General features: G+C 39.5%; 1 protein-coding gene across 1 annotated transcript in view; it reads right to left on the bottom strand.

The window, feature by feature from the left end:
- LOC122789797 overlaps positions 1-27,982 on the bottom strand; it is an 825,084-nt gene that overhangs the window by 460,390 nt on the left and 336,712 nt on the right. Inside the window, 2 exon segments of the mRNA XM_044057239.1 lie at positions 2,825-3,717; positions 3,882-4,267. Coding sequence (XP_043913174.1) covers positions 2,825-3,717; positions 3,882-4,267 — 1,279 coding nt within the window.

Genomic DNA, 27,982 nt, shown 5'->3' with positions numbered 1-27,982 from the left:
TAGTAAATATCAGTAAGTATTGGGATATTTTGACTTCAGAAGATACAATGAGAAATATAGTCCCCCCAAGGTGCCTTTTTTCATATAGATGGGGTAAAACCATAGGGGGATAGCTAAATCATCCTAAAAGATCTTTTATGGATAAAAATCCAGTTCAACAAATTACCCTAGGGGGTAATGTAGTCAGGGGTTGTCAGCCTTGCAATCACTGTAGCTTTTGTAGATATGTGAACAAGACTAAGGAGTTTAGTTTGAGGAATACTTCACGTGTTTTTGACATACGTGTTTATGGAAATTGTACTTCTGACTGGGTTATTTACCTGGTCAATTGGAATTGTCAAGCTTTTTATGTTGGACAAACTGCTCGAACTCAAAGCTTTTTATGTCGGACAAACTGCTCGACCTCTTAAATTATGCATCTCAGAACATCTTAGTGATGTTAGATGTGCCCGATTGGTATGTTTGTACAATGCATTTGACAAACAATACCCGTCAGCCCAGTTTAGATTTACCATTATTGATAGGATTATGTCCAAAGATAGGAATAAAATAGGATGGCATGATATTTTAAACAAAAGGGAGAGGAAATAGATTATTTTGTTAGGTGCACTTTTTGCACCAGGTTTAAATGAACAGTTGTGATGAACCAATGATATTACTATTAAATGAGATTGCTGACTAGTTGTGCTAGCCTGGGTTTTTTTCTTTGAGCATCTATAACCCCCATGGTTATTCCACTGGCTGGGGATTTGTTGAGTAAGGGACACCTTCAGGAGCTCTTCATTATTAATTGGCATAGATTTAGGTCCCTAGTGCAGATGTTTTTTTAACTGTTTGTTGGTACTGCAGTACCACCCTATCTGCATCTGCCAGTCATGCCCCTGGGACAGCTGCCCTTCACCCCCACCCTAGCTATGGCATTAAAACCTTACCTATAGCTTTTAAAACTGTTTTTTGAAAAGGAACAGAAGATCACATAGGATTTGGTCTTGAGTGGCTTGACAAATGAGACAGAGGTCACCTCAGAGCAGGCTGCAGAGTGTATTGAACATTATTATGCTGTACATTCTTGGATTTAGCTTGACACTGTTTTGAGTACATCAGCTACGTGTACATTTCAGCACTTTGTGGAGCTGTTTGGTATTAGTGGATGAGCAAATAATAGTGCTCAGCTTGCAGTCATCAGAAAACTTGGTAAACCACACTTCTGTGATACTGTATTGGACAGCTGCAAAATAAATTATACAAAACAAGATAACCGTACTGATGCCAAAGTCTGCCTGACAAAAAGTGAAAACTGCAAGCAAAAGAAAGGCAAGACACTGCTGTACGAATACTTTTAATCCACCAAATAATTCACAGGTTAGCGCTTTCGGGATAAAACCCTTCTTCAGACATTTTAAAAATCATTATCAAACAATTATATATATTACAAGTAATTAAGCAAGATTTAAAAGAACCAATCAAATAAAAACATTTAATAAAAAACACGCCTCTTTTGCAAGGCCGGTTTTAAAGGGACCAGGTCATTTAACCCTGGTTCCCTATGTGCTTGTAATTCTATAATCCATCGTGCTTCTAAAAACTCTGTATGTGCTTTCACATCCCCTCCTCGTATATTCATAGTTACATTGGCTATCGCTCTAAATTTAAAAGAATGTGTAGGAAAAGACTCAACATGTTTGTACAACGCATTGTGTATATCCTTGTTCCTTATCGAACAAATATGTTGCAATATCCTGACTTTAAACATTTTATTAGTCAAGCCAACATAGAAAGAGGTACATGTTAAACATTCAGCTATATATACTATGTTTTCTGTTCTGCAGTTCGCTCTGCCTTTGAATTCAAATACCTTACCACTATTGGGATGTTGAAATTTACTATTATTTTTATTAATATAAGGACACGCCTTACAATTGCCACATGTTGTAGTGCCTATATTCATAGGGGGTTGTCTAACATCACATACATTCTTTTCAGTGCATAACAAATCTTTTAAATTTTTGTTGCGCCTGTAGCCAATGCATGGTCTAGGACCCACTAATTCACTCAACCTCCTATCACTCCTCAAAATGTTCCAGTTCTTTTCCACTATGTTATTAATGTCCCTGCTATTGCTGTTATAAGTAAAATAAAGCCTTGGATTTCTGGATGTAGTATGGTGGCCACCATCACTTGGCACTGTCCCTTCATTAACCTTCAACCAGGGTTTGTACCTGTCATTCCTCTTGCTCACCCCACTAGATACTACTTTCTCAACCATGCTCTCTCTATAACCCTTATTAACAAACTTTGCTTTTAACCCAGAAATTTCTTTCTGAAAGTTGGAATCCTCTGTACAAAGTCTAGAGGTCCTGCACACTTGTCCCTGTATGATATTAGGGAATAGATATCGAGGGTGCATACTACTAAAATCTAGCAAACTATTTTTCCAACATTCTTTTCTATGTAATTCTGAGGAAAAACCCTCATTTGTCAAAAGCAAATTAACATCCAAAAAGCTGATGTTGTGTTGGGAGTATATCATGGTAAATTTTAGAAAGGTGGTTGTGGAGTGTAGATGTTTTAAGAAGGTCTCCAAAGTGGACGAATCACCTCTCCATAAAATAAAAATATCGTTCACAAAACGGGAGTATATAATAATGTGCTTATTCCATCTTTGATTATCTAGTACAAACTTCCTTTCCCAAAAGGAGAGGACCAAGTTCGCATAGGTATTGGCACAGGGGGTGCCCATGGCAATCCCCTGTGCCTGCCTATATATCTGGTCACCACTGATAAAGACATTATTTTCCAAAACCATCAGTAACAAAATTTTCACTAGATCTATCTTGGCGGTAGATTCTCCCATCTCTTGCATTAACCTCTCAATGGCGTCTACCCCATAGTCATTATTGATCACTGTAAACAGGCTCTCTATATCTAATGTAACAAGCAATAGCTCTGTAGTGGGATACATCCCATCAGCTTCTTTCACTAGCTGTAGGAAACATTTAGTATCCTTAAGCACATTAGGTAACTTATTCAGCAGTGGTTTCAAAGTGCATTCCAACCATATGGAAGCATTTTCGGTCACCCATCCCCTCCCTGAAACAATAGGTCTGAGGGGTGGGTCTTCCAATGATTTATGCACTTTGGGTAAGGCTTTCAACAATGGTGTAACTGGTTTACTAGTTTTTAGAAATTCATACAACTCATCGTTGATTTTCTGATTCCCATGCAAGTCATACAGACACCTATTCACTCTCTCAATAATCATCTTAACAGCCAATGGATTAATCCTCACATATACATTATCATTCAAAAGCATCTGCTGCAATTTGTTTTTATAAAAGATACTATCCAATACAACGACCGCCCCACCCTTGTCGGCATTCTTGATAACCAAATCATTGTTCTGCATTAACCCTTGTAGCGCCTGTTGTTGTGTAAAAGTCAAATTGAAATACTTTCTATGACCACTAGCTCTAAAGTATTCCTCTAAATCTCTTTCACAACTATCTATAAACATATGCATAGCCGGTGTAAACTGCGGTACAAAGCAACTAGGTCGTCGAAGTTGCGTATTATTAACTGCTACATTATCGTTGTTATATATACATTTCAAAGCTAGGTTCCTACAATACAGCATAATGTCCAATACTATCTCGTTGAACACTCCTGTTCTACCTGGCACAAACGTCAATCCTTTACTAAGTACGCTGTATTCATCTTCTGTCAGCGTATAAGATGATAAGTTATAAACAACATTATGAACAGAATCAATAGTCAAAAGGCAGTCCTTCTCCTTTTGTCCTGTTCCCTGCCCTCGCTCAAAGATCTTTTCCACGCTCCTCTCTTCCTTACAGGAGCTGGAAGGTTGTGTAAAAAATGCCTACCTGGCGTTTGTTTGGGGCGAGCTCCCTTGGATATATCATCCTTCCCAGACACAGCGTTATTATTATCAGATGCTGTATCATTGTGTCCATGTTCAAGAGCCACTCTATCTCCTGTTGCCGCTTCTGATAACACAGGAAAATTTTCATCATCCATGCGGCAAAGTTCAGAAGGTGCCATATGAATAGGTGCTGTGACTGCCTGTACTTCCGAATCAGTCAAGGTGATGTTATTTGTATTTTCAATAGCCCGATCAGCTGTTGTCGTTTCTACGCTCACATAGTCGGTTCTATCGGGTAGCCGTCGTATCTTGTTTGCGTCAGATGCACGTTGTTGGTTGTGCCGTGGCCAAACAAAAATATTCCCGGTTAAGAAATCTAAATGATCTCTCTTGAGTTTACTTATACTTTAATTACTTTAATTATAACAGGAGAGGGTCCTCCACTGGTTCCTGTGGTACTCACACTAGTTACAGTTTTACATTCAGAGAGGATACCACCAACTTTTACAACCTGGGATCTGATGGATAGCAAGTTTGCAAATCAAGTGGATTACACATGGTTTGAAAGCCTTGTGAAGGTCAAGATACTCAGTGTGCACTTAGTGATCCCTGTCCACAGGCTTTGTAACCTTTCCAAGATGGTTTGTAGATTTTGGAGACAGGGCATACTCCTTACTGTTAAGAGGTTCCTTGTTTCTGTCCATCTTCAGTAAATTCTCTGAGACATGAAAGCAGTTCAAGGCAAAACATGTATTGCTCAGAATAGAATGCCAGCAAGATGAGGTTACACATAAAGCAAAATAACATGAAATTTAACTATAAATTCTAACATGGAAGACATAAGTACATGAAACAAGATACAGACTAGTCCCACATGATACCATCTGGAAAATTATTTTCAATCAAAATTCGTATCATCAACCATCAGAAGAATAATGCAATCATTATTCAGAAACTATAAATACTCATTACACTTTGCATATGCTCATACAGTGTTTTGCTTACCCATGATCTCAAATTTGCAACAATTTTGGTAACACAAACAATGCTGCATTCATTACAGATCATGTACCAAAGCAAGTACACACTGTAGAGCCATATTATTCAGGTTTCAAACTGCTTCTATCAGCAAGCAATGTTCAATAAGTATATTTAATATATAATTTTAGAACAAAGCAGAACTGTGAGTTTCATCTAAACTTGCAACATACAGCTGCTGTACCCATCTCTCACAGAAAACAAACATGTCCCTGATCTGAAATATAAGTCCATTTTGACAGCTGTAATGTCTAAAATATTTATTTATTTATTTATATTTGTTGACCGGGTGTGTTCGACTGGACGTAGGTCCATTTTCAGCGGAGGCCCAGGGAGAAAAGCTCCACAGTTAAAATAAACAGACAGTAGTTACATTGGATTACATAGCGATTAACAATTTACATAGCAATTACTTACAACATATTTACAGATGAAGAACATAGTACATCAGTAGACAACTAGAATCTTTACCTGTGAAGTACATAACAGACATTAACAAATGTTACAATAAGAAGTTCCTGCTGTATAATAAGTACTAGGCTTATGAGCATCTGAGCTTGCTATAATCAAGGTAGTTAGTGGAGTGGAAAGAAAGGTAGTGGTTGGATGGGGTAGGTGATATTAGAGTGGGTGTTGCAAGGGCATAGCCAGCATGTTTTTAGGTGTACTTTTAGTAAAGTTTTGAAGTGGGTGCATGATGGTATGGAGGTAATTGTGGGTGGGAGGGAGTTCCATAATTTGGCTATGGCACAAGAGAATAGTGCTTCACCAGCAGAGTTATTGGCTTTAGTGATCTGCAAGTGATTTTTGTTGCTGGATCTTAGTGGTCTGGTGGTGCGATAGGGTTGGAGTAGATTCTGGAGGGATGGGACATTTAGTGAACAGTTTACTAGTTTGTGGGCGAGTGAGAGTTGATACCATTGAAGGAGGTGAGGGAGTTCAAGCCAGCCCAGTTCAGCAAGTGAGAGACAGTGGTGACTACTGTAGGACGCCCCTGTAGTGAATTTGGCGATTTTGTTGTAGAAGGTCTCTAGCTTGTTTAGATCGCATTGCCTTAGGTTGGTATATATTGGAGAGGCATAAAGTAGGGTGGAGATAAGATGGGAATTTGCTATTGAAATCTTTGCTGCTTTGGTGAGAAGTTGCTTATTTCTGTATAACGCTCCTAGTTTTTTGTGGACTTTTTTTATGGTCATGGATATGTGAATGTCAAATTTTAGTTTATTGTCTATTTCTACTCCTAGCAATTTGGTGTGTTCAGTTGGGTATACAGTGGTGTTGCCATTTGCTGTGATGTTAAAGTGAGAGTTGTTTTGAGTATATTTGGTGGGTTGTAAGATGAGTAGTTTAGTTTTGTTTGGGTTGAGTATTAATTGGGCATTGGATAACCAAGTTTCAACAGAGGAAAAGGCTTCCTGTGTGACTTTTTGCAGTTTGGGTAGGGACTGGGCTGAGCAGATGATGGTTGAGTCATCTGTGTATTGTATGAGTGTGCCATGTTTGGTGGCAGAGGCTAGATTATTGGTGAAAACAGAGAAAAGTAGGGGTCCAAGGATGGATCCTTGGGGAACCCCTATGGAGACAGGTAGTTGGGGAGATATGTCATTCTGCCATACAACGGATTGTTGGCGGTCAGCCAGGTAACTCTGAAACCAGTTGGTGACTGATTGTGAGAAGGATAGGTTATTGAGGACAGAGATAAGTTGTTTGTGTGGGACCATGTCAAATGCTTTAGATAGGTCTAGGAAAGTAGCAGAGGAGAGATAGCCATTGTTTTTATGCTGAAGGATAGTCTTAGTAAAGGAGAGTAAGGCAGTGATGGTGCTATGGTTTGGTCGGAAACAATGCTGAGTATTGGAAAGGAGGTTGTTTGAAAGTAAGTTAGAAATAATTCTAGACAAAATCCATTCAGACATATCTATTTTAATATTTCAATATATAGTTAGGTTCCTCTTTAATTCAGTGAATTAAGCTTTTATCTACTTTATAAAGTAGGTATAAAAGATTTGAAACTAAGCTACTTCAGATTACAATCTGATTGTTTTATCCTTAGATTTTGAGTGAGAAATAACTGTAGAATAGACATGAGGTACTGGAAAAAAAAAAAAGAACACTATGTTAGAAACACAGCTACTGGCCGGAGTGCTTGAATGGTAGTACTTACTCTATGCATTTATATGCATACACCCTCTATCATTATTATTATTCTTAATTTCCTAGTTTTGTACTACAGATAACCGTCAGTTAAAATCTGGGATAGGTTCTGCCGCACTGAACGTTAAGCGAACACAGTATACTTTACATTGTGCTTTGCTTAACGTCCTTCTGCACAACTTCTGACTGCATCTACATCTGCTTAGCACAGTATGGATGTTAATGCTGATGGACTTTGTATGGAAGGACGTTAAGTTATGCACACCTGTATTTTCATTAACGTCCTACACAAGAAGCATAGCAAGATTAGAATCATAAATAGTACAGCTAAGAGCCTTTTAAAAATCTTATTCTCCAACCTGAAAGCAGATGGGCTATCCATGCCATGGTGAGCTATCAGCTTTTTTTGACATGTAGAAAATGTACAACTTTTAAGGTGCTCCCAAATTATGTTTAAATCTTATTTCACTGTGTGGTGCAGAATTTTATCTCACACATTCTGCCCTTTCTCACTGAGAATAAATACATTGTCCATTTACCTGTGCTAACTTCAGAAATAATTATCTATTTATGACTTCATGCCACAAAGGTCAGGCTTTGATCTCCATGAATCTTGTTGCATATGCCAGCCAGTTTGTATTTACCCCACATTTGTTCATTGCTCTCAATACCCTTCCCCATTCCAATCTGCAACTTGCATTTTCCCTCTTTTGTCCTGACATTTTGTATCTGCTAGTTTTCTAAATAAAATCTGCAACATCCTGTTGGTATGCTTTTATTTCATATTCCATTATATTTTTTCCATTGAAGTCTGGTCTACAATATTCTGCATTGCATTAAAAAAACTTTCCTGCTTTTTTGTTGAGGTAGTAATAACACATTTTAACCAACATGTTACGATACGCATGTCACTTTACCCTTTAAACTGATGTTTGAATGCTGTTAGCTATGAAACTTTTAGGCCACATTCCTCTGCCTTGCATATTATGAAAATCATATACACATCTCATGCATATTGTAAAATGAGATACACGTACTGTGCAAATCTTGGAAATCATATGCTCATATTGTGCATATTGTGAAAACTGATAAATGTAAACATAAAATAACTGATTTCTATTAATAAAAATTATAACAAGATTTTGCTGTGCCCTTATAACACCCATTTGCCGACTATGAAGGTTCACTGGACATATAGTCCCTGTTCAGAAACAACTTGAAAGCAATATCTGGTTAAGTGACTTATTCAAAATTACATAGAAGGCAAATGAAAACTGAGGGATTCAAATCCTGTACCAGAGGGTTTGCAGCCTTAACCCCTTGTGCCAATCATCAAATATTGCTGATTGTTTTTTTTTTTTCTTGAAGAAAAGGCTATCTAATCTTGTTTAATAAATTAATTTGCCCCTTTATTAGTACTACTATAAAATATAGGCCATGGTGGTGCAGTGGTTAGCATTGTCGCCTTACAGCAAGAGGTTCTCCCATTCAATTCTCAGCTGGAGACCCTTCTGTGTGGAGTCTGCATGTCTTCCCTGCGGTCGAGTGACATTAAAGACATGCAGGTAGGTGCATGCATGAATGGGTGTGCCTTCTTTGAAGGTTGGGTGTCGGGCTGGCAACTCGACACCGTAAAAATCCACTGCCAGCCATTAGCAGACCGGAGTTCCGCTGTGGCGACCCCTAACCAGGAAAAGCCGAAAGACATTAGTACTACTATAAAATAAAACTACAACCACTAAGTGTCTCACATTTCCTAAGCAAACATTCCCCCTAATGCACAGGCACAGAAATGTCATTTATGTTGTTTGTTGCATCACATTTAATTCTGCATAAAATCTTTTTTCATGACTTTCAATGAATTTTCCATTATTTCCTCTAGTTTTTATAAGTAGATTACCCATTAATTAATTAGTTCTACGTTATGCCTAGTTACCTCAAAAGAATTTGAAAATTACTAGTAATACATCACCAAAAACTTGCACAAAAAATATCTTTATATGAAACCTGCCTCCAGAGTACTATCTTTTCTAGTTCCCTTTAATTTTGGAAAAGTGTACTTTGTGAAAATTGATGCGTGCAAACATTTAAGATGTTCTGGATAAGGTTGCAATATACTAGTGTTAAAGTCATAAATAAATAACATTAAGAATTTACCTTATATGCCTTCAGGCAGGAACAACATTTCAGGATGTGCAAACAGAAATGTTATTCTTACAGCGCTGGGAGACAATCTTCATAGCAGTTGGTAAATCAGTTGCACTTTATATAGAAAAACTGTATTTTTATACATTTTTCTTATAAGACTTGTCATGCACTTTTCTTATGTTACAATGACTCTATCAAATAGAAAACTTTACAAATGTACTCATCCCTTGTGATTTTCGCCTCAGACTTAACGTAAACACCTTCCTATACATGGTCCACCTGCTTTCAAGGGGTCTTGTTTTCTGACCTTAGATGTTTCAAACCTTCCCTAGCAATAACGCACTCCTAGCCTGGAGGAGTCAGTCTAACAAATTCCTTTTACAGTAGCTAACATGCCTCGACTTCATATAACACTTACTTTTTCCTTGTTACATATTAAAAGAATGCAGTTGAGACACAGCAATAACGCTAGCTTATAAAGCTGTATTTTTCTCCAGCCCTGCATACAAATTAAATTTGCTTTTTAACAATCATATTATAGCATCCTTAATGAAACTGAAATTAATATACATTTTAATAAGCTGATCTTGTCCCATAACAGTTACCTCCCTTTGACACTATCAGTGTCATACCATACATGCAATTATATTTTTATTTTTCTTAACTTGATAAAGCATGCCTCTGCATCATAATAGTCATCTTCTGTGATAATAGAATTGTCATTGATTGGTACATGCAATGGCATTTCATATGCAGGTGAGGTTAAATATCTTATAATCACAGCCTTTAGAATGGAAAATACCAAAATGATCACAAATATAATAAAAAGTACAATGACAACCATTACAACTCACACATAGAAACACAAACCATACACCCACCTTCACGGAGGCTCTCAATAAAAATTTACCCAAACAACATAAACCCCTGAGACAGAAACACACTCAACCACCACAACACAACACCAACCCTAGAACACATAGCTCACTACAACAGTGTGCCCCTCAACCTAACCTCTTAAGGCAAAACACTTTGCCCAATGTACTAATCAAAGGAGACTCAATTGTGAGGCACACTGATGTCCCACACTCACTACACTGAACAAGCAAAGGTGACAGTCAGTTGTCTATCAGGTGCCAGGATCTGCCACATAACACATGCACTCAGGTCACTCCACAACAAGTACAAATATGACTTAGTCATTGTCCATGACTCAGTCATTGTAAATGTGGGTGTGAATGACCTGAGATGTACCTCCCTAGACTACATATAAATAAATGTGATGGAACTCTAGGATTATGTGGCCCATGCAGGTATGACCCTAGTCCTGAGCAATATTCTACCATCACCCAGAATGATACCACAGTACTGGCAGAAAATGACTGACCAACAACTGGCTAAATTTCTGGTGTCATTTTAAGGGGATCCAGTAACTGTCTGCCTGGGACAACATGATCGACAGACCTCAATACTTTGCCAGAGACAGCCTGCATCTGTCAACCCTGGGATTCTGGGTACTGGCTAAGGCTCTTGCCACCCCTATACTTCCTTTTTTAGGCAATGTTCCAAAGACCAAAATTCCACCATAACAGATACAAACAAATGCAATCTGAGGGTCATGCTGCTCAGTGCTAGCAGTCTAAATCTCAAGATGCACTAACTCAAAGCTCTCCTCAAAATGGAGAATGTCGACATCTGTGCTGTAACAGAGACCTAGTTTAAAGAGGCAGAAAGTACACCTGAGCTCCCAGGCTAGAACTCATGCCATACCTTTTGTCCCCAGAATATGCCCAAAAGCTCCAAAGGCAGTGGTGTCTCCATATTCTTAAAGAATATGCACACCTCTAGACTGTTAGCCCACCATAATGCATCTGAGATACTTCAGGTACAACTAACACTAGATAAGATGGTGATCCAAGTCATAGCCTGCCACAGAACCCCAAACATGTCCCTAGACTCTCACACCAAGTTCTAAGGACCCTGGAATGTATCAAGGTCCAACCCAATACTCTCATATTGGGTGACTTCAACTACCCTTCCATCAACTGGGAAAACTATTCAGTTACCAATGTACAAGCCCAAAGTTTTCTGGAATTTATGATTTCCAATGGCCTGGACCAGCTCATTCTGACCTCCACTAGAGGAAGCAACATCCTTGACCTGGTTATCACCAACATGGGAGACCATTGCTCCACACCTATAGTCAAGCCTACCTGGTTAAATCAGATCACAAACTGATCACCATGGAAATTTCCATCTCACCTACACCCGCCGCTAAGGTGACCACCCTGAAAAACTTCTCTAAAGCTGACTTTGGGGTCCTGTAAACAGAGATGGCTAACTTCTCGGCATCCATGCCAATGGAAAATAGCTACATGACTGCCGAATCATACAGCAATGCACTGTACAACCATGTACACAAATGCATGGAATGTGCCATACCAAATAGAACTAAGGCACTCTCCTCCAAAAAAAAGGAAGCCAATCTGGTGGTCCCCAGCCATCAATAAACTCTACAACAGAAGGAAGAAACTGCTACAGAAAAAGATGAAGTCACAGACTGGAAAACCTCCCTTATCAGTCTCGACAAAAAGCTGAGATATCTTATCAAATCCTGTAAAGCCTGCTATGAAGGCAGAATTGCAGCTGAGACCAAAAACAACCACAAAGCCTTCGATAGTCATATCAAAAACCTTCAAGGCAATACCCAGATTTGCTCTGAGTTATTGCACAATGGCACCTCCTACACTGAGTCAACAGATATAGCCAACATACTGGCCAACAGATTCAGTGCCAACTTTACCCCTCGCTCCCCCGCAAGGGCCCTATCACAATACCAGAAGAAAGCCTAGTACCCGCCATTTCTGCGGCACAGGTAAAAGCTGCATTGTCCAAAGCAAAGAATACAGCATCCATGGGACCTGATAATATCTCTGTCTGCATCCTACATGAGCTACAAAATGAACTGGCACCACATCTGCGAGCCCTGTTCAGTCGCAGCCTTACCTCAGGCTATGTCCCTAATGAATGGTGCGTTGCTACAGTCATCCCGCTCCATAAAGGGAGAGCAACTACAGACCCTGGGAACTATCACCCCATCAGCCTGATGAGTCTGGTATGCAAAGCTTTGGAATGCATCATCATGGATCTGCTTAACAAAGATATAGACAATCTCCAAACTCTCGACCTCACACAGCTTGGTTTTGTCAAGGGGAGAGCCTGCCTGCTGAACCTGGTTGACTTCTTCAAGGCAATCACCGAGGCTGTGGATGAGGGTAACGCAGTGCATACAGCGTACCTCGACCTGGCCAAGGCCTTTGTTACCATTCCCCACTCAAGTGTCATTGATAAACTCACCAAACTAGGCATCAATCCTTTCATCACTTGATGGGTTGCAAATTGGCTCACAGACAGGACCCACAGAGTGAAAGTTGCAGATTCCAAGTCAGACTGTCAACCAGTCATGAGTGGAGTCCCACAGGGCTTGGTCCTGGGCCCTCTCCTGTTTGGTTGGCATCTACTTCTCAGAAGTCCAGCTGAACACACAAGGACTTTGGCTGACCACATTAGCTGATGACTGCAAGCTAGGAGTCATTATCAACTCCACAAGTGATGCAGACATCCTACAAAAGGGTCTCTCTAAGACCAATGACTGGTATTGCAACCATGGCCTGAAGCTTAATGCCAAAAAATGCATTATCATCCCCTTTGGAAAAAACTCAGTTCTCATAAATTACCATGTTGATGGTAGCCCACTGAACACTGAAGTGGTCATAAGAGATCTGGGCAGCCAGGTTGACAGACACTTCACCTTCGATCCCCACATTGCCACTGTGGTCAGAAAGTCCTTTTATGTGGCACACCTTATAATCAAAGATTTTGCATCCAGGAAGAAAGAGGTCATCATCCCTCTCTACTCATCCCTCATTAGACCAGTCATCGAATATAATGCCCCATTCGGTATGTACCAAACCAGACACCTACAGCTGGAGAGGCCACAAAAGTACCTCACATAAAGGATTCTAGGCCTTAAACACATGTCCTACATGGACAGACTCAAGAAACTTCAGCTGTTCTCAGTCTCTTATCATCAACTTAGAGGTGATCTCTGCTTGACTTACAAAGTCATGTCCGACCCAGCCCTACTTGAAATGTTACACCTAAAGAAATCCCAATCCCCCTGAGTCACGTGCTCCAGAAATCACAACCTCATTACCACAATTAACAGAACATGCTGGAGGGACAGGTTCATCTACCAAAGGCTGGCCATACTCTGGAATAAGCTTCCTATTTATGTCAAGCAGAGCACTTCTTTGGCCCTCTTGAAGAGGAAACTTGACAAGTGGATGGGTAACAGAAAGTTCACCCCAGGGATCACTCCAGTTGCCCTACTGGATAGAGGCACTGTGAACTAACATCGGGTGGTACGGTGCCTGAGCAATTTTTTTGGGCTTGGCTTGTAAAGGCTCCAGGGCCATTAGCCTAGTACACACCTATGAATTATGAACCTATGAACAATACCCTGGATTATGCTAGTTCCTAGGTTACTGTCCAACTATCCAAATGTGTCCATTGTTTTGATGTGCTGTCCAAATCTTTGGCTCTTTGCTCCTTGAAATTTGCCAGATTTTCCTGTTCATCATGATGGCCACTAATAAATGAACAGCAATGACTCCCTGTGAGGGCACATGATCCCTCTTTTGCAGCAAGCATTATATCAAGTGCCATTCGATTCTGTAATACCACAGTTTGCATTTTAGAAATTTCTCGATTTGTCATCCTGATGTGATGTGAAGTTTCATTGGCCACCTCCTGCAGACTTTGAGCAAGCATGGTGATTTCAAGCATTGTCCTTTGCACTCCATACCCAGGATTAAAAATTTAAAATACTTGCTCTGCCCAGTGGATTGTTCACTTATTTCTCAGACTACCTGCTGGTGGCTTTTTGAAATGTTGAATAGCAGGAGTAATATAGCCTACAAAGCAACATCCTGACCAGTTTCTAGGCAACCAGGGGTAGGTATGATCACTACAGATGTAGTAACAGTCACTTATCATGTCTACGCCTTGCCCCCTGTCATAGCTTTTTAAGTGCAAAGAGTCTAACACACTTTCATGCCTGGTGTCATTACATTTGCTTTTTCCTACTGGTACAGTCCCATTTCTGGTATAATGTGTCTCCATGTTGTGTGGTTGCAAGTTGAAGAGACACAACCTTTGAAAAATCAGTCACATTACGCCATGTTAGACTGATGTCATTAAGATCCTTTTCAAATAACACCTGTGATGCAGGGATGGAAATCATAGGGATCCCTGCCTTAGAAGGATGAAGTATATGTGAACATATCCAGCAGTTTATTTTGTTTAGATTTTTGGCATATTGCTGAAGGACCAGAAAAAAACTGTTTTCTCTTGACTAGTTTATAGAAGGAAATGCCAGCAGAAACAAAGCAAAGGTACCTGTTGTCACTGGATTCATCATGGACTGCTACTGAAGTTGACCTTTTCACTGGGCAGATGAGTTATCTGTTACACCACGATCTTCCTCTGTTGGCTGCAATGATTCATCTGGGGTCACCACATGGCAGGTCTTCTTGCAATGAGACAAATGGATCCACGTTGGTAGTCCTGCACAGTGAATAGCAGTCAGGGTTGTTAGCAGGACCTGGAAAGGACACCCTTCCACCTTGGACTGAGGCCAATTTTCCTCAGGAAAATTTTTACGTAAACCCAATCACCTGGTTGTAGTTGATGACAGGGCTGGTCAGGAGGTTTCATTAATGCTGCTCTTACTGTTCGATGATATTGCTGCAAAACATTAAGAAGGTTCTTGCAATAAGAAATCATAGCATCGTCTGACAAAGTTAAATCAGACTTTTTCCCACTGGAGGGGTAGCTGGAAGGGCCATGGGTCTCCACATTAATATTTCATATGGCCTCAACTTCCTGGTGGTGTTTAGTAAGGCCCTCATACTCATTAATGCTAAGGGAAGGGCTTCAGGTCACTTTAAGTGGGTTTCAGCACAAATCTTTGAAATTTTATTTTGAAGGGTCCTGTTTACCCTTTCCACTAATCCAGATGACTGTGGATAGTTAGGGCATTGAAGACTCAATTTAGTATTAAAAACTTTTTATAATCCCTTAAACAATGCATTATTAAAATGTGTTCCCTGGTCACTATTGACAGTACATGGTATACCAAATCTTGATATAAATTCATATAACAGTTTTTTAATAACTGTGACTGCATCAGCTTTACAACATGGGTAAACATACACCCATGCTGAGAACATACATACCACCACCAAAATAAATTGTAAATTATTAGTCTTAGGCATCTGGATGAAGTCCAGTTGTAAGTTAACAAAAGGTCCCCAGGGTGGAAGTAAACACGCCGTCTTACTGTTGGCAACTTTACTTTCATTATATTCTAGACATATACCACAATTTCGTACATACAGAAGTGTCATAGAGGAGACATGAGGGCCATACCAACTTCAGGTAATTTGATTAAATAAAGCTGTCTTACCTGTATGGGCAGGTAGATGATATGCCCTTACCAGATAGGGTAGCTAAGAGGCAGGCGCCACCATTCAGCCATCTGGGTCCCGCCATATGCCATCAGAGGATTTTCTACATCCATCCTTGAGCCACCTCAGAACTCCTCACTGTGATGCTTCAGCTTAAAAGGCTGACAACTTTTCAAAATTAAACTCATAGTTACTTTTGTAGTTTGTTATCATTAACAAACACAGATTTCTGCAACAATCTACAACACCTTGTTTAGCAGCTTGGTCTGCTAAATTGTTACCCTTTGTTATAACATCCTTGCCCTTTTGATGGAAAAATATTTTGATTACAGACAGCCTCTTAGGTAGCAAAAGTGCATCTAACGATGATTTTATATACCCTGAATTTTTAATTTGATTTCCTGAAGAGGTCAGAAACCCTCTCACTTTCCAAAGTTGCCCAAAATCATGTACTACCCCAAAAGTATAACGGCTGTCTGTAAAAATATTGGTCACTTTGTCTTTGGATAACTCACAGGCTTTTTGCAAAGCTACTAGCTCAGCTATTTGAGCAAAGTAAACACCCTCTAATCTTTGTTGCAACAATAGTGTTTCTCCAGTGCAGATAGCTATTCCTGAAGTCAGCTGTCCCCTCTGATTTCTTCCACAGCAGCCATCCACGAACAAGTTCAAGTCAGCATTGGGTACAGAGGTGTCCTTTAAGTCCTCCCTAGGAGAAAGCAAATAGTTAGTTACACACACACAGTCATGCTCTTCACCATCCTCAGCAGTAGGCAACAGAGATGCAGGATGTAGAACAGGACAGCAGATCAGAAAAATAGATGGATCAGAAAGAAGTGTAAGTTCATATCTAGTTAAACGTGCAGTCGAGAGTGGTTGAGTTTTCTTTTTAAGCAAAAGAGATGCTACAGAATGAGGGACAGCTACTGTGAGATCATGCCCAAGCACCAATGATTGTGCCAGATTAACTAGAATGGAAGCAGCTACAACTGCACTTAAGCAGAGTGGAAAACCTTTTGCAACAGAATCAAGTGCTGTGCTATAATAAGCTAATGGACGATGGCTGTCCCCATGTTTTTGTGCAAGTTCTCCTTGAGTAAATCCATTTCTTTCATGACAGAATAAAATAAAATGTTTATTATAGTCTGGTAACCTTAAAGCTGGGGCAGTAGCTAAAGCTTGCTTCAAATTCTGAAATGAATTTTCCTCTTCACTGTTCCAAAGGAGAGGCTCTGGTGTATCCTGCTTTAAAATATTTGTCAAAGGTTTGGCAATTTCTGCGTAGTTAGGGATCCACTGTCTGCAGTATCCTGTCAAACCATGAAAGACCTAAGCTGTCTCTGACTAGTCGGACGTGGGGCCTTAGATATTGTATCAATACGAGATGGTAACACTTGCCTGCTACCCTGGGATATTAAATGACCAAGATAACATACCTGAGATGACCACAATTGTAGTTTTTCTCTAGACACTGTGTCCCTTTTCTACAAGGATAGTCAGAAGATGCAAGGTGTCCTGCTGATATTGCTGAAAGGAATTTGATGCTATCAGTAAATCATCTACATAATGTACTAACACAGACCCACCCAGAAATGCCACATTCTCCAAATCTTTTTTTTTCAGAATTTGAGAAAATAATGAAGGAGATTCAGTATATCCTTGTGGCAACCAACTCCAGGTATATTGCTGTCCCTGATAAGTAAAAGCAAACAGAAACTAACTGTCAGGGTGAATAGGCGTAGAAAAGAACGCTGAACATAAATCTATCACAGAAAAGTAACTAGCTGTAGGTGGTATGCAACTCAGTATTGTTGCTGGATTTAGAACAACAGGAAAAGTAGGCAGCACTACATTATTTACAGCCCTTAAGTCTTGTACAAATCTATAAATATCCTTTCCTGGATTTTTCACTGGAAAAAATAGGAGTATTACAAGGGCTTTTAGCTGGTATTATTATTCCTTGCTATATTAGAGACTGAATTACAGGTCTGATTCCCTGCTCTGCTTCCTGCTTTAGTGGATATTGTGGAACACTAGGGGGTGGGTTTGATGGATTTAATTTTATTTTTACTGGTTCTGCTGATTTCAGTATACCTACTTCATTTGCATGCTTTAGCCCACAAGTTGACAGGTACCTGCTGTAGTAACTCTCCATCTGCCTGTATGCTTCCAACAGGCTGTTCCTCAGCTTCTGCTAAAACTGCTAATACTTACCCCTCTGATGATGTTGGAACATTTAGATACACTCCTTCTGGGGTACAGTAAATAGTACAACCCAGCTTGTATAACAAATCTCTTCCTATCAAATTTACTGGTGCAGTAGTACTCAAAAGAAAATAATGCTTTTCTTTGATTAGACCTAAAGAAATGGGGATGGGTTCTGAAACAGGATACGTAACTGTAGTATTTGTTACTCCAACTGCCTTTACTTCATGCTCTGATACTGGAATTTGGCTTTGTGAAGTAATTTGCAGCACTGACCTAGTGGCTGCAGTGTCCACCAGAAATGGGGTTTTCTTTGATTTCATTTTCATCTTAACATAGGGTCCATTTTGATCTATTGGCAGTAGAGGGTTAAGATTCACTTCTGTATTATTTTTTTACCTAGTCAGTATGGAGCTTCTTGACTCCTTCCAATCAGAGGAGGTAGTGGAGGAAAAACTGCATTATTATAATTTGGTTGCCATTCAGTCCAAGTATCTTGGACTCTCTGCATTTGCCTGTGTGGCCATTCCCCTCTCCAATGTCCTGCTTCTCCACAATTGAAGCAAGATGTGTTAGATGATGCCACAGGGGCACTGCCAGATCATTGCTGCCAACCAGCTGCACCTTGTTCCCCTTGGCTAGCACTTTTACTAAATCGTCTAGCAATTCCTCTGCTCCTTCCCCTGCTTCTGCCTCAAACTCTTGGGTTTTCCAGCTGCCTGATTTGTCAAGTTAACAGCTTATCCTCAGTATCCTTTCTTTGTTTTTCCTGATATTCTGTACAGTGATTTGCAGCACTTAATAAAGTTCCCAGTCTATGAGCACTTGGTTTATTTGATTTTGTGCAGGGGCTTGTAGACCCTGCACAAAGGCAGCTGCAATAGCTGACTTAGCTTACTCTTCTGGGACTGGTATTCCTGAATATCTAGCAAATACTGTCTTAAGGCAACTCAAGTTGTCTGAAGGGCTTCCCCTTTATTTTGTTTACATGCCTGTATTTTAGACCAGTCAGTCATAACTTGGCACACATCCGTAATTTTGTTTAACAATGCTGTTCGTTTATCTGTTAATGCATTCCCTGTGAGAGTGAAATGTGTTATCTCAGCCTTTTCCAGTAACTGCTTTCTTATTTCATCTGAAGTATCTACTCTCAGCAGTTGATTTAAATCTGTCAAAGTAGGATTATCACATTCTATTATAGTTTTTAATTCTTCTTTGAATTTTAATGGATCTTCTCTAATATTTGGAAAATTTTTAGACATAGTATGCAAATCAGTAGGTGTCCAAGAAAGATGAACAAGTTTTCTATTGTTAGCCCCCAAAATTTTCCTGAGAGGTGCCAAAAGATCCTCTTCACAAGTTGTAATCTCCTTTTGTATCCTGTCATGTGGGCATGTATGGTGAGATATAGGAGTGTCAATTGCTAATGCCCCTGTTGGGAAAGTAGAAGCTAACTGAGAAGGATAGCAGGAAGAAGAACCCCCGTCGACTGCAGATGCCTGTTCAAAAGATGAAGATTCAACAGGGGAACCAGTCTGAGATGTACCAGTATCACACGAAGTGGGTGTCCAATGGACAGTGGACTGAAAGGTAGGTGTCTGAGAAACAACTGAATCGTGTACAGGAGGTACTGGTGCATATGGGGGTGAGGGTGCAGTAGCTACTGGAGGATTATCATCCTCTTCAGAAGTTTCTGCTTTTTGACCATCCTTAGTTTGTTGCAAACCTGCTAAGACAGGATAAAGGGATCCCTTTTTACTGGTCTGTACTGTCTTTTTAACCTCTTTCATTTATTGCAACAATTTATTAACATCCTGCAACCCTGTTAACACCGACTCTTTTTTCCCATTTAAGTGCTTCACTGTACCAAGAATAAAAAGATGTAATTTGTTCCCCACTTACTTTTCTTTTCTTCCAAAATACCTTTCAATGTCATCAATTTAGTCTTATCATAAGTTCCATTTAATGGAAGTACCCCAGCAGAACAATTCTTAGTAAGCTGAAACAAGTCATGCAAATATTTACAACTTTCCTTCCCATAGTTAAAATACATAAAATATGCAGGTGTTCACTTTTCAGGGATTTGATCTTGCTTGCTCATCTTTGCTCCCATTTTTCTTATTTTATAAATAAAGTAATAATAAAAATGTTAGGCTTACTTTACAACTCCTGGATCCTGGAAGTTCTGAGGACAGAAAATAACTGTAGTAATCCACACACCATACAGGGAGGGAAGGGTAGGAAGTCTGTCAGCATGCAGCAACAGAGGAGAGGTTTCAATTAGCCTTTTCCCACAGCACCCCCTTGCTTTTGTTCTGGCGCAAGATCAAAAGTTACAGCTCCAGCATTGCGGTCAGGATAACGGGGCGGATAGGTACTGAGTCCAGAACTGACCACTCTTTGGACAATCTAAGGGTACTCCCATTCAATCACACTTTTAAGTCCCAGCATGCTTATGGGCTCATAAATTTATTTTAACAATGCATACCTCTACGTCCTCTCATGTGGTAGGCTTATGAATTTGTTTTTATGGTATATAGTCTACATGCCAATCATGCTGTGGGCTCATGAACTTGCTAGATAGTCTACATCCCAATCATGCTGTGGGTTCATGAATTTGCTTTAACAGTTTACAGTCTATGTCATAATCATGTGGTAGGCTCATGAACTTGTTTTAATAGTTTACAGTCTACGTCCCAGTCATGTAGTGGGCTCATGAATTTATTTTAACTTTTAACATTTTGTTCTTTTCTTTCTCTCACACATTCATACATTGACAGAATAAAATATTTTTCATACCTCTTACCTTTCAATCTTGAGGGTACCACCCTAGAAACAAGGCACCTCCTTGTGGTAATTTGTCCTTTACTGTATGTCCACATACATTTACTATTCTCATTTGCTGTGGGGTCCTCCCACTATAACTTGTGTACCTTACAAACAAGTCAGTCAAACAGAAACACAGTCATGTACTTATTCTACATTTTGGTAAAAATTGTCTAAGAGAGAAAAAAAAAAAAAAATAAACAAACGCCTTTTCTCTTTACACCACAATTTCCCTGGCAAGGCTAATATGTTTACCCACCTGAATAGCTGTACATCTGAGTTTCTGACTATCCCATACAAAGCAGTGTGGAATTCACAGAAAATCTGTGATGGGCCCTATTCCAGAACTGCCCTGCAGCAATACCAAAGTTCAGATGCGAGTCACGGCATCAAAATGGTAAAGTCATAAATAAATAACATTAAGGATTTACCTTATATGCCTTCAGCCAGGAACAACACTTCAGGATGTGCAAACGGAAATTTTATTCTTACAGCACTGGAAGACAATCTTCACAGCAGTTGGTAAATCAGTCTCACTTTAAATAGAAAACTGTATTTTTATACATTTTTCTTATCAAATATGTCATGCAGTTTTCTTATGTTACAATAACTCTATCAAATAGAAGACTTTGCAAATGTCCTCATCCCTTGTGATTTTCACCTTGGACTTCACGTAAACACCTGCCTTTACATGACCCACCTGCTTTCAAAGGGTCCTGTTTTCTGACCTTGGATGTTTCAGACCTTCCCTAGCAACAATGTACTCCTAGCCTGGAGAAGTCAGGCTAAGAAATTCCTTTTACAATAGCTAACATGCCTCAACTTCAGGCAATACTTACTTTTTCTTTGTTACATATTAAAAGAATGCAGTTGAGACACAGCAGTAACTCTAGCTTATTAAACTGTATTTTTCTATAGCCCTGCACACAAATTATATTTTCTTTTTAACAATCATATTATAGCATCATTAATGAAACTGAAATCAATGTACATTTTAATAAGCTGATCTTGTCCCATAAAACTAGTTACCATTGGTTTGAAGCAATTATGCATTTTTGATGGTTAGCAACCTCTACATTAGTGAAGGTTTCTATATGTCTATCAATAATTCTACCAGTGTTGAAATCCTTTTTAAAAACTGTCAGTTTTTCATCACAAACCATGGAATGACCATAAGAATTGTTTGCGGTTTCCTTACACAGATAAATAAATACTTTACTGAAATGTGCTATACAGTATAAAACACCTAATTTTGTATGTGTCAGATTAGCCAGGAACTGAACTCTGAATCTTCTGATTTTCTTAACTTGGAATATTTAATTTGGTTTTCACAGTAAACACAAAATATAGTTTTAAATAGTTCAACCATATAGCAGGTTATTCTTGTTTACCTCCTTAGACTTTGACTCTACTTCTTCTTCTTCTTTCAGCTTTTTCCCAGTTAGGGGTCGCCACAGCGGATCACCTGTCTGCTCATGATTGGCAGTGGAGTTTTACAGTGTCGAGTTGACAGCCCGGCACCCAACCTTCCACAGAAGGCACACACGCACACACTCATATCTAGGGCCAATTTAGAGTGTCCAATCCACCTACAGCATGTGTTTGGGATGTGGGAGAAAAACGGAGCACCCGGAGGAAACCCATGCAACCACAGGGAGGACATGCAGACTCCACACAGAAGGCACCCCAGCTCCTAAGACTTTGACTCTATATCTAAAAAATAAGAGGAACAGACTTATTTCTATTACAAGCCCCTGTTTTTATCAGTTATTACTGATTTATCTGGCTGGAATTTAGAACAGTGATAACTTTACTAGTCTTTTGTCTGCGTCATGTATCAAACCATGACTATTGGTCACTTCACTCATAGGTCAGTAAAATATCTACTTTGGTTAGTACATAATTACCCTTTACATGGCTCTGGAGACATGCCTGTCTTGTCTTCATGTCTCCACCCTATGAAGGCATGTTGGAAAATAATTATGTTTGACACCATACACTTCTATTAACAAACGTGTCCCTCTTGTAATGATGCTTAATTTACTCTACTGTTGTTTCCAGTTTACCTGGGAAGTTTATCTCGTGACAATAAGAACAAATGTGAATTCTGTCAAAACAGCTTTTGGCAAATTACACTTGCATATTTCCCTCCCCCTTTGGCAACAATTTTATTTTAAACAGATAGGTCCTTGACCTTACCAAGTGGCATAACAAATCACTCTCTATGTAACTAGAATGTTCCACTGATGTCTTAGGAAAATAGCCAACAAGTAGGTTACACGTTTTACACTATCAACAAATGCAGTCTGTAAAAATAACATTTTACCAAGAAATCTGAATACTTTTAGTTTTATCCTCATTGGAAATGCAACAAATCAAAACCAGGTTTGCTATGCAATATCCAAGGTCTCATTTAAACACAAAGTCTGGTGGTAGTACCAGCATTCAGAAATGAAAGACAATACTGAATTTGTGGTTGTAGAGGAAGCTCTGAAAAACTTGGTGGGGTATTACTGCAGCAATCCCTTTTTTTACATTTGTAGCATTTGCTACATTTCCAGAACAGAAGTGCTTTTTAGGAGGACAGCATTTTTGAGAATACTTTTTTATGGTCCTCATCTAAGAGTTTAGGGGAGCACCAGATTAGGGAATTGCATAGGGGTGCAAGATAATGTAGCCACATTTCTGGATATAACTATAATTACCATATTCTGTAGAAGGGCCAGCTTTATACAGACGTGTCACAAAAGCTTCCCCTCAGACATTAGTCACATACCCTGTGGATAGGCTGAAGCTGAACAGTTTAAGAAGAGGTTCAGATAGTTCATATTTTGCACTGATGGTAACCCAACCTGGTATGTTGTTTGGTCCTATGGAAGTATAATTTTTAGCCTCTAACATGAGGACATATATCTGACTTCCGAATTGTTCTTATCTTAGAAGCTACTCATGGTTCTGATGTTTCTTTTTTGTTCTGTTCCTTATCTTAGAAGATGACACAACTATACAAAAGTAAGTTTTGCCTTGTCAAAACTTGCACATGTAGCATGAAACTCACTACCTCAAGATATCTGTGAGCATCAGGAATTAATTTCATTAAAAAAAAACTAATTCTGTTTGTTACAAATGAATACAAATGTTAGCATTTTGACAATGGCTAACTGGCCTCTAGCAACAATCTCATATTTCACATATAGCCTTCTTTTACTAGTGAAATGCTTTAGACTTGCTAAAAATATATGAACACTGTTTTCTGTCCCTTTTAATGTCTTCCATTTGTTTACCGTGAAACTGCATATTCTTGTCTTTAAAGCATAACCTACCTCATGATGCTAAATTACCATCTATATTTAATTGTATATTTGGTATATTACACCCTGCTGCTCTGCAGTTGATCCTCTCTCACTCTCTTTGAATAGTACAAATACCAAATCTGATGACTGAAAATGGTCTGAGGAAAGGTCCACCTACCTGGACAACAAAGTTAATGAATACATACCTTCCTTTTTACTGCTGATATTAACAAACACCAATTGCTCTTTTTATTGCTGATTCCAACTCATTTTGCTTGATCAAGAATGTATTCTATGCTCACAGACCAGCATATCTATTTGCAGCTAGCAAGCAACCAAGTATGGGCTGTGGTGACTGGTGTGCAGTTGTATGTTTGTATAAAATTGAGTTTGAAAAAAAATGTGTGGCTTATTTCATTTTATTTAATTTTTATTATACTGCAGTTGGACATCCAATGCGCATAAATTACAGAGTTTGAAATAACAGTGTGGTTTATTTCATTTGATTTAATGCTTATTGTATTGCAGTTGGATGTCCAAGTTGCACAAATTACTCCTGACAGACAACCACATATGAGTTGTGGGGGCTGGCAAGTAACCCTGTGTTTACATAAAACTGAGTTTGACAAGCATTTAGTGTCCAATATTTTCCTTTATCATTTTTATTTTATTACAGTTGGGCATGTATATGCTCCAAGTAGGCAACTCAATATTGAGTTAGGGTTGGGGAAGTGGGGAATGACCCTAATTTTTCTCATATTTTTACCAGAGCCTTATAAAATTTTTGGTTTTCTGGTATATTGCTAATGCTGGACATTACACTTTCATACTTCTTATTGTTCAGAAAATGCATGTTTGTGTGAAATCTGCTGTTATATTAACTTTTACGTGAATTAGAGTACTATTTAAAATTTATCCATGATTTGAAACATTTGTCTCTCTATTATTTTTGGATTTGCCCCTGGTTCTTGAGAAAAGAGGTTGAGAGGTATGTGTGTGGCCACTGTTTTATTTTATTTATTGTTTTATTATTACCGTCAGACATCTGAGATATGCACAAATTATTCTTGTTAGGCAATCATATCTAGCATGTGGGTTTGCTGGTCAGTAACTGAGTGTTTGTATATAACAGAGTTTGAAATATAGTGTGCTTATTAGTATATTTTTTAAATTATATTACAGTTGTATATTTGAAATTTGAACAGGTAAAGTAGCTAATTGCTGGATATGGGGGCTGTCTATAAACACAAGTGCTGCTTCAATATGGTCATTATTCAGGCCTTTCTCCTTTCTCTCTCTCTCTATGTGTATATATGGGTCTACTTCAGATGACTGAAAAACCAAAAGACTGAATCCCAAAAGACTGAAAATTTAAAATACTGAATGATGGAATTTGCACCTTCTTTACTGTTGTGTGATCTTAGAGTTGGTATATTTAGTTAGCAGGGAATATGAGGGTGCAGCCCCCACATGAGGGGTGCATGGGGTCTTACCCCCTACATTAAAAGTGTGTTCAGTATTTTAAATTTTTAGTCTTTTGGGATTCACTCTTTTGGTTTGTCAGTCTTCTGAAGTAGACCCATACATGTGTTATTTCAGTGCATTGTTAACGTTTTTTCTTTAGGTTACTCTGCTTGTATTTCCTCTCCTTACAATGTTCGATAAGCCTACTGGTTGCAAGAAATGCACTTATTGCCTAGGAAATGACCACTTTAATTCTCCTTGTGCCATTTGCGCAACCTTCAACCCAAGGGGCCTTTCTGATAGGCACAATAAGTTGATTCTGAAAGGCTTGCTCCTTGTTTCTTCTGGGGCTCAAACTCCCTCTAAACCACCTTCAGTTTCCTCGGACTCCAAGAAATGGGCTCTTCATAAGTCCCTGAGGGCTTCTTTGGAGCCACTGAAGAAGGTGAGGAAGATTTCAGATCTGACCACCTCGAATCCAAAGTCATTTGGGCCTCCCTTGGATCCACAGTCTTGCTTGGATCTGACAGACTCAGCTCCATTTGTGGTCTCCCCTTTACCTTCTATCTCCTTCTTGGGGGGTCTATATTAAAATTGCGAAACCTCACTTACGTGAATATGGAAATGTTGACACATATATAGCAAACCGTGAAAACACCAAACGTCCTGAAGCATGAAATTCGAAATGTCGAATTGTCATAGTTGGCCAACCCCACCACCTGCTACGTACTACCTACCCAAACAAAATAAATAATCCACACTTCCCCATATCTACACTTCACCCATATATCCCATATCCTAATAAAACATTCACTAGACACAAATGTATCTAACTATAAACAAACAACACCCAGCTACAGGAAAAGTATAAATTACGTATACATTCAGCTACACAACTATATTACTATACATACACTTAACATAACCCTACTTCTAACCCTAAAGTAAAGGTTGCATGTATTACTATGTATGCACTTACTTTAACCCGCACCCTAACCCTAAGGTCCGTAACTATTGCACACTTACGTTAGGGAGCTATGCCGGATAAGAGCCAACTATGGCGATTCGACATTTCGAATTTTGCACTTCAGAAATTTCGGTGTTTTCGCTGTTCGCTATATATGTGTCAACATTTCCGTATTCGTAAGTGAGGTTTTGTAATTTTGATACAGACCCCTTCTTGGACCCTAAGCCTTTGGATCCAACAAGCAGAAGCCATACTCCAGAGTACACACTGAAACCTGTTTCCCCAGCCTTTCCATGCAGCTCTTCCAAACACTGAGGAAACACTCCAGACCAGTGTCCACTGCATCTTCCAGGTCTTCAAGGAGTTTGACAGATGTGGATGTGTTCAGGATGGTATTGAAATTTCCCAGAGCTACCAGCTCCATTCCCTCATGGATCTGTGATTGCACCTGCCAAGCCCATTCTTTCTGTTTCTCCGCACTGATCAATGGTTTCTGGAGTCCCAGGATACAAGATCCCAGAGAGGTTCAGCATCAGATCCAAGTACTCTCTTCGACTGTGATGGTATTCCTGAAAGGTTCTGTTCTGATACCCTCGGATCAGAGTGGGTTTTGGATCTGAGAAGTTGATGCTGGATCTGTGGATTTGGGTTCAGTCCCGACTTTGTCAGATCCATCCCTTTCCCTCAGAGCCTCGGCCATCCACAGCTCAGATCTGATTCTCCCCATGAGGCTCAGATTCAGGGGTGACCCACACCTTCCTTCAACTGAAACTTCAGCTCCAAAGAGGAGAAGAGAGGTTCCCTTAGCCTGTAAGCTTTCAAGGTGGTTGAAAGGGCTTTTGCTATGTATAGAGACCCGTCCTCTCTTATCTCGAATCCTAATCATCATCCCTCACTGGGCCCAAGCCCTGAGTCCATCAGACCTGTTTCACAGGGACAGCCAATTCCAGGAAGTCTCCAAACAGGTTCCCTAGAAGAATTTCACCCATTCTGATACCTCTCCTGAGCACCCCATGGAAGAGGTACCTCTGAACAGGATGTGTAAGAAGAAACACACAGACTTGCCCATGGAGTCTCTCACAGAAAACACTGATTTTGATGAGGGATAGGGATCCCGTAGATCACCACCTGATGATATCTCCTTTGGAGATATCCTTGAAATGCTCAAACAGAAGGGTGGCTGGTATTTCCACCCTCCTTCTACTGAAGGATCAGTCTTACTGGAGGCTTTCAGTGCTGTACCATCTACATCTTGGTTGACCCCCCCCCCGTGGATGAACTTATTGATTTGGTTTCCCATTGGGCTTTGAAGGAAAGGACACTGATGAACCTATCCCCAAGACACAGACAAATTTTGGTCCTTCCTGTGGATAGACCTCAATGGAGAAAGGGAGTCCCAGTTGATGCTATAGTGGTGGCAGCAGACACCAAGAAGTAGCTAGCAGAACAAAGCTCCTCTGTTCATCCACTGAACAGG

Source organism: Protopterus annectens, chromosome 15.part0, assembly GCF_019279795.1.
Source record: "Protopterus annectens isolate FY-2018-M chromosome 15.part0, PAN1.0, whole genome shotgun sequence".
Taxonomy (NCBI): Eukaryota; Metazoa; Chordata; order Ceratodontiformes; family Protopteridae; genus Protopterus; species Protopterus annectens.
This window is presented reverse-complemented; position numbering and strand designations above follow the sequence as displayed.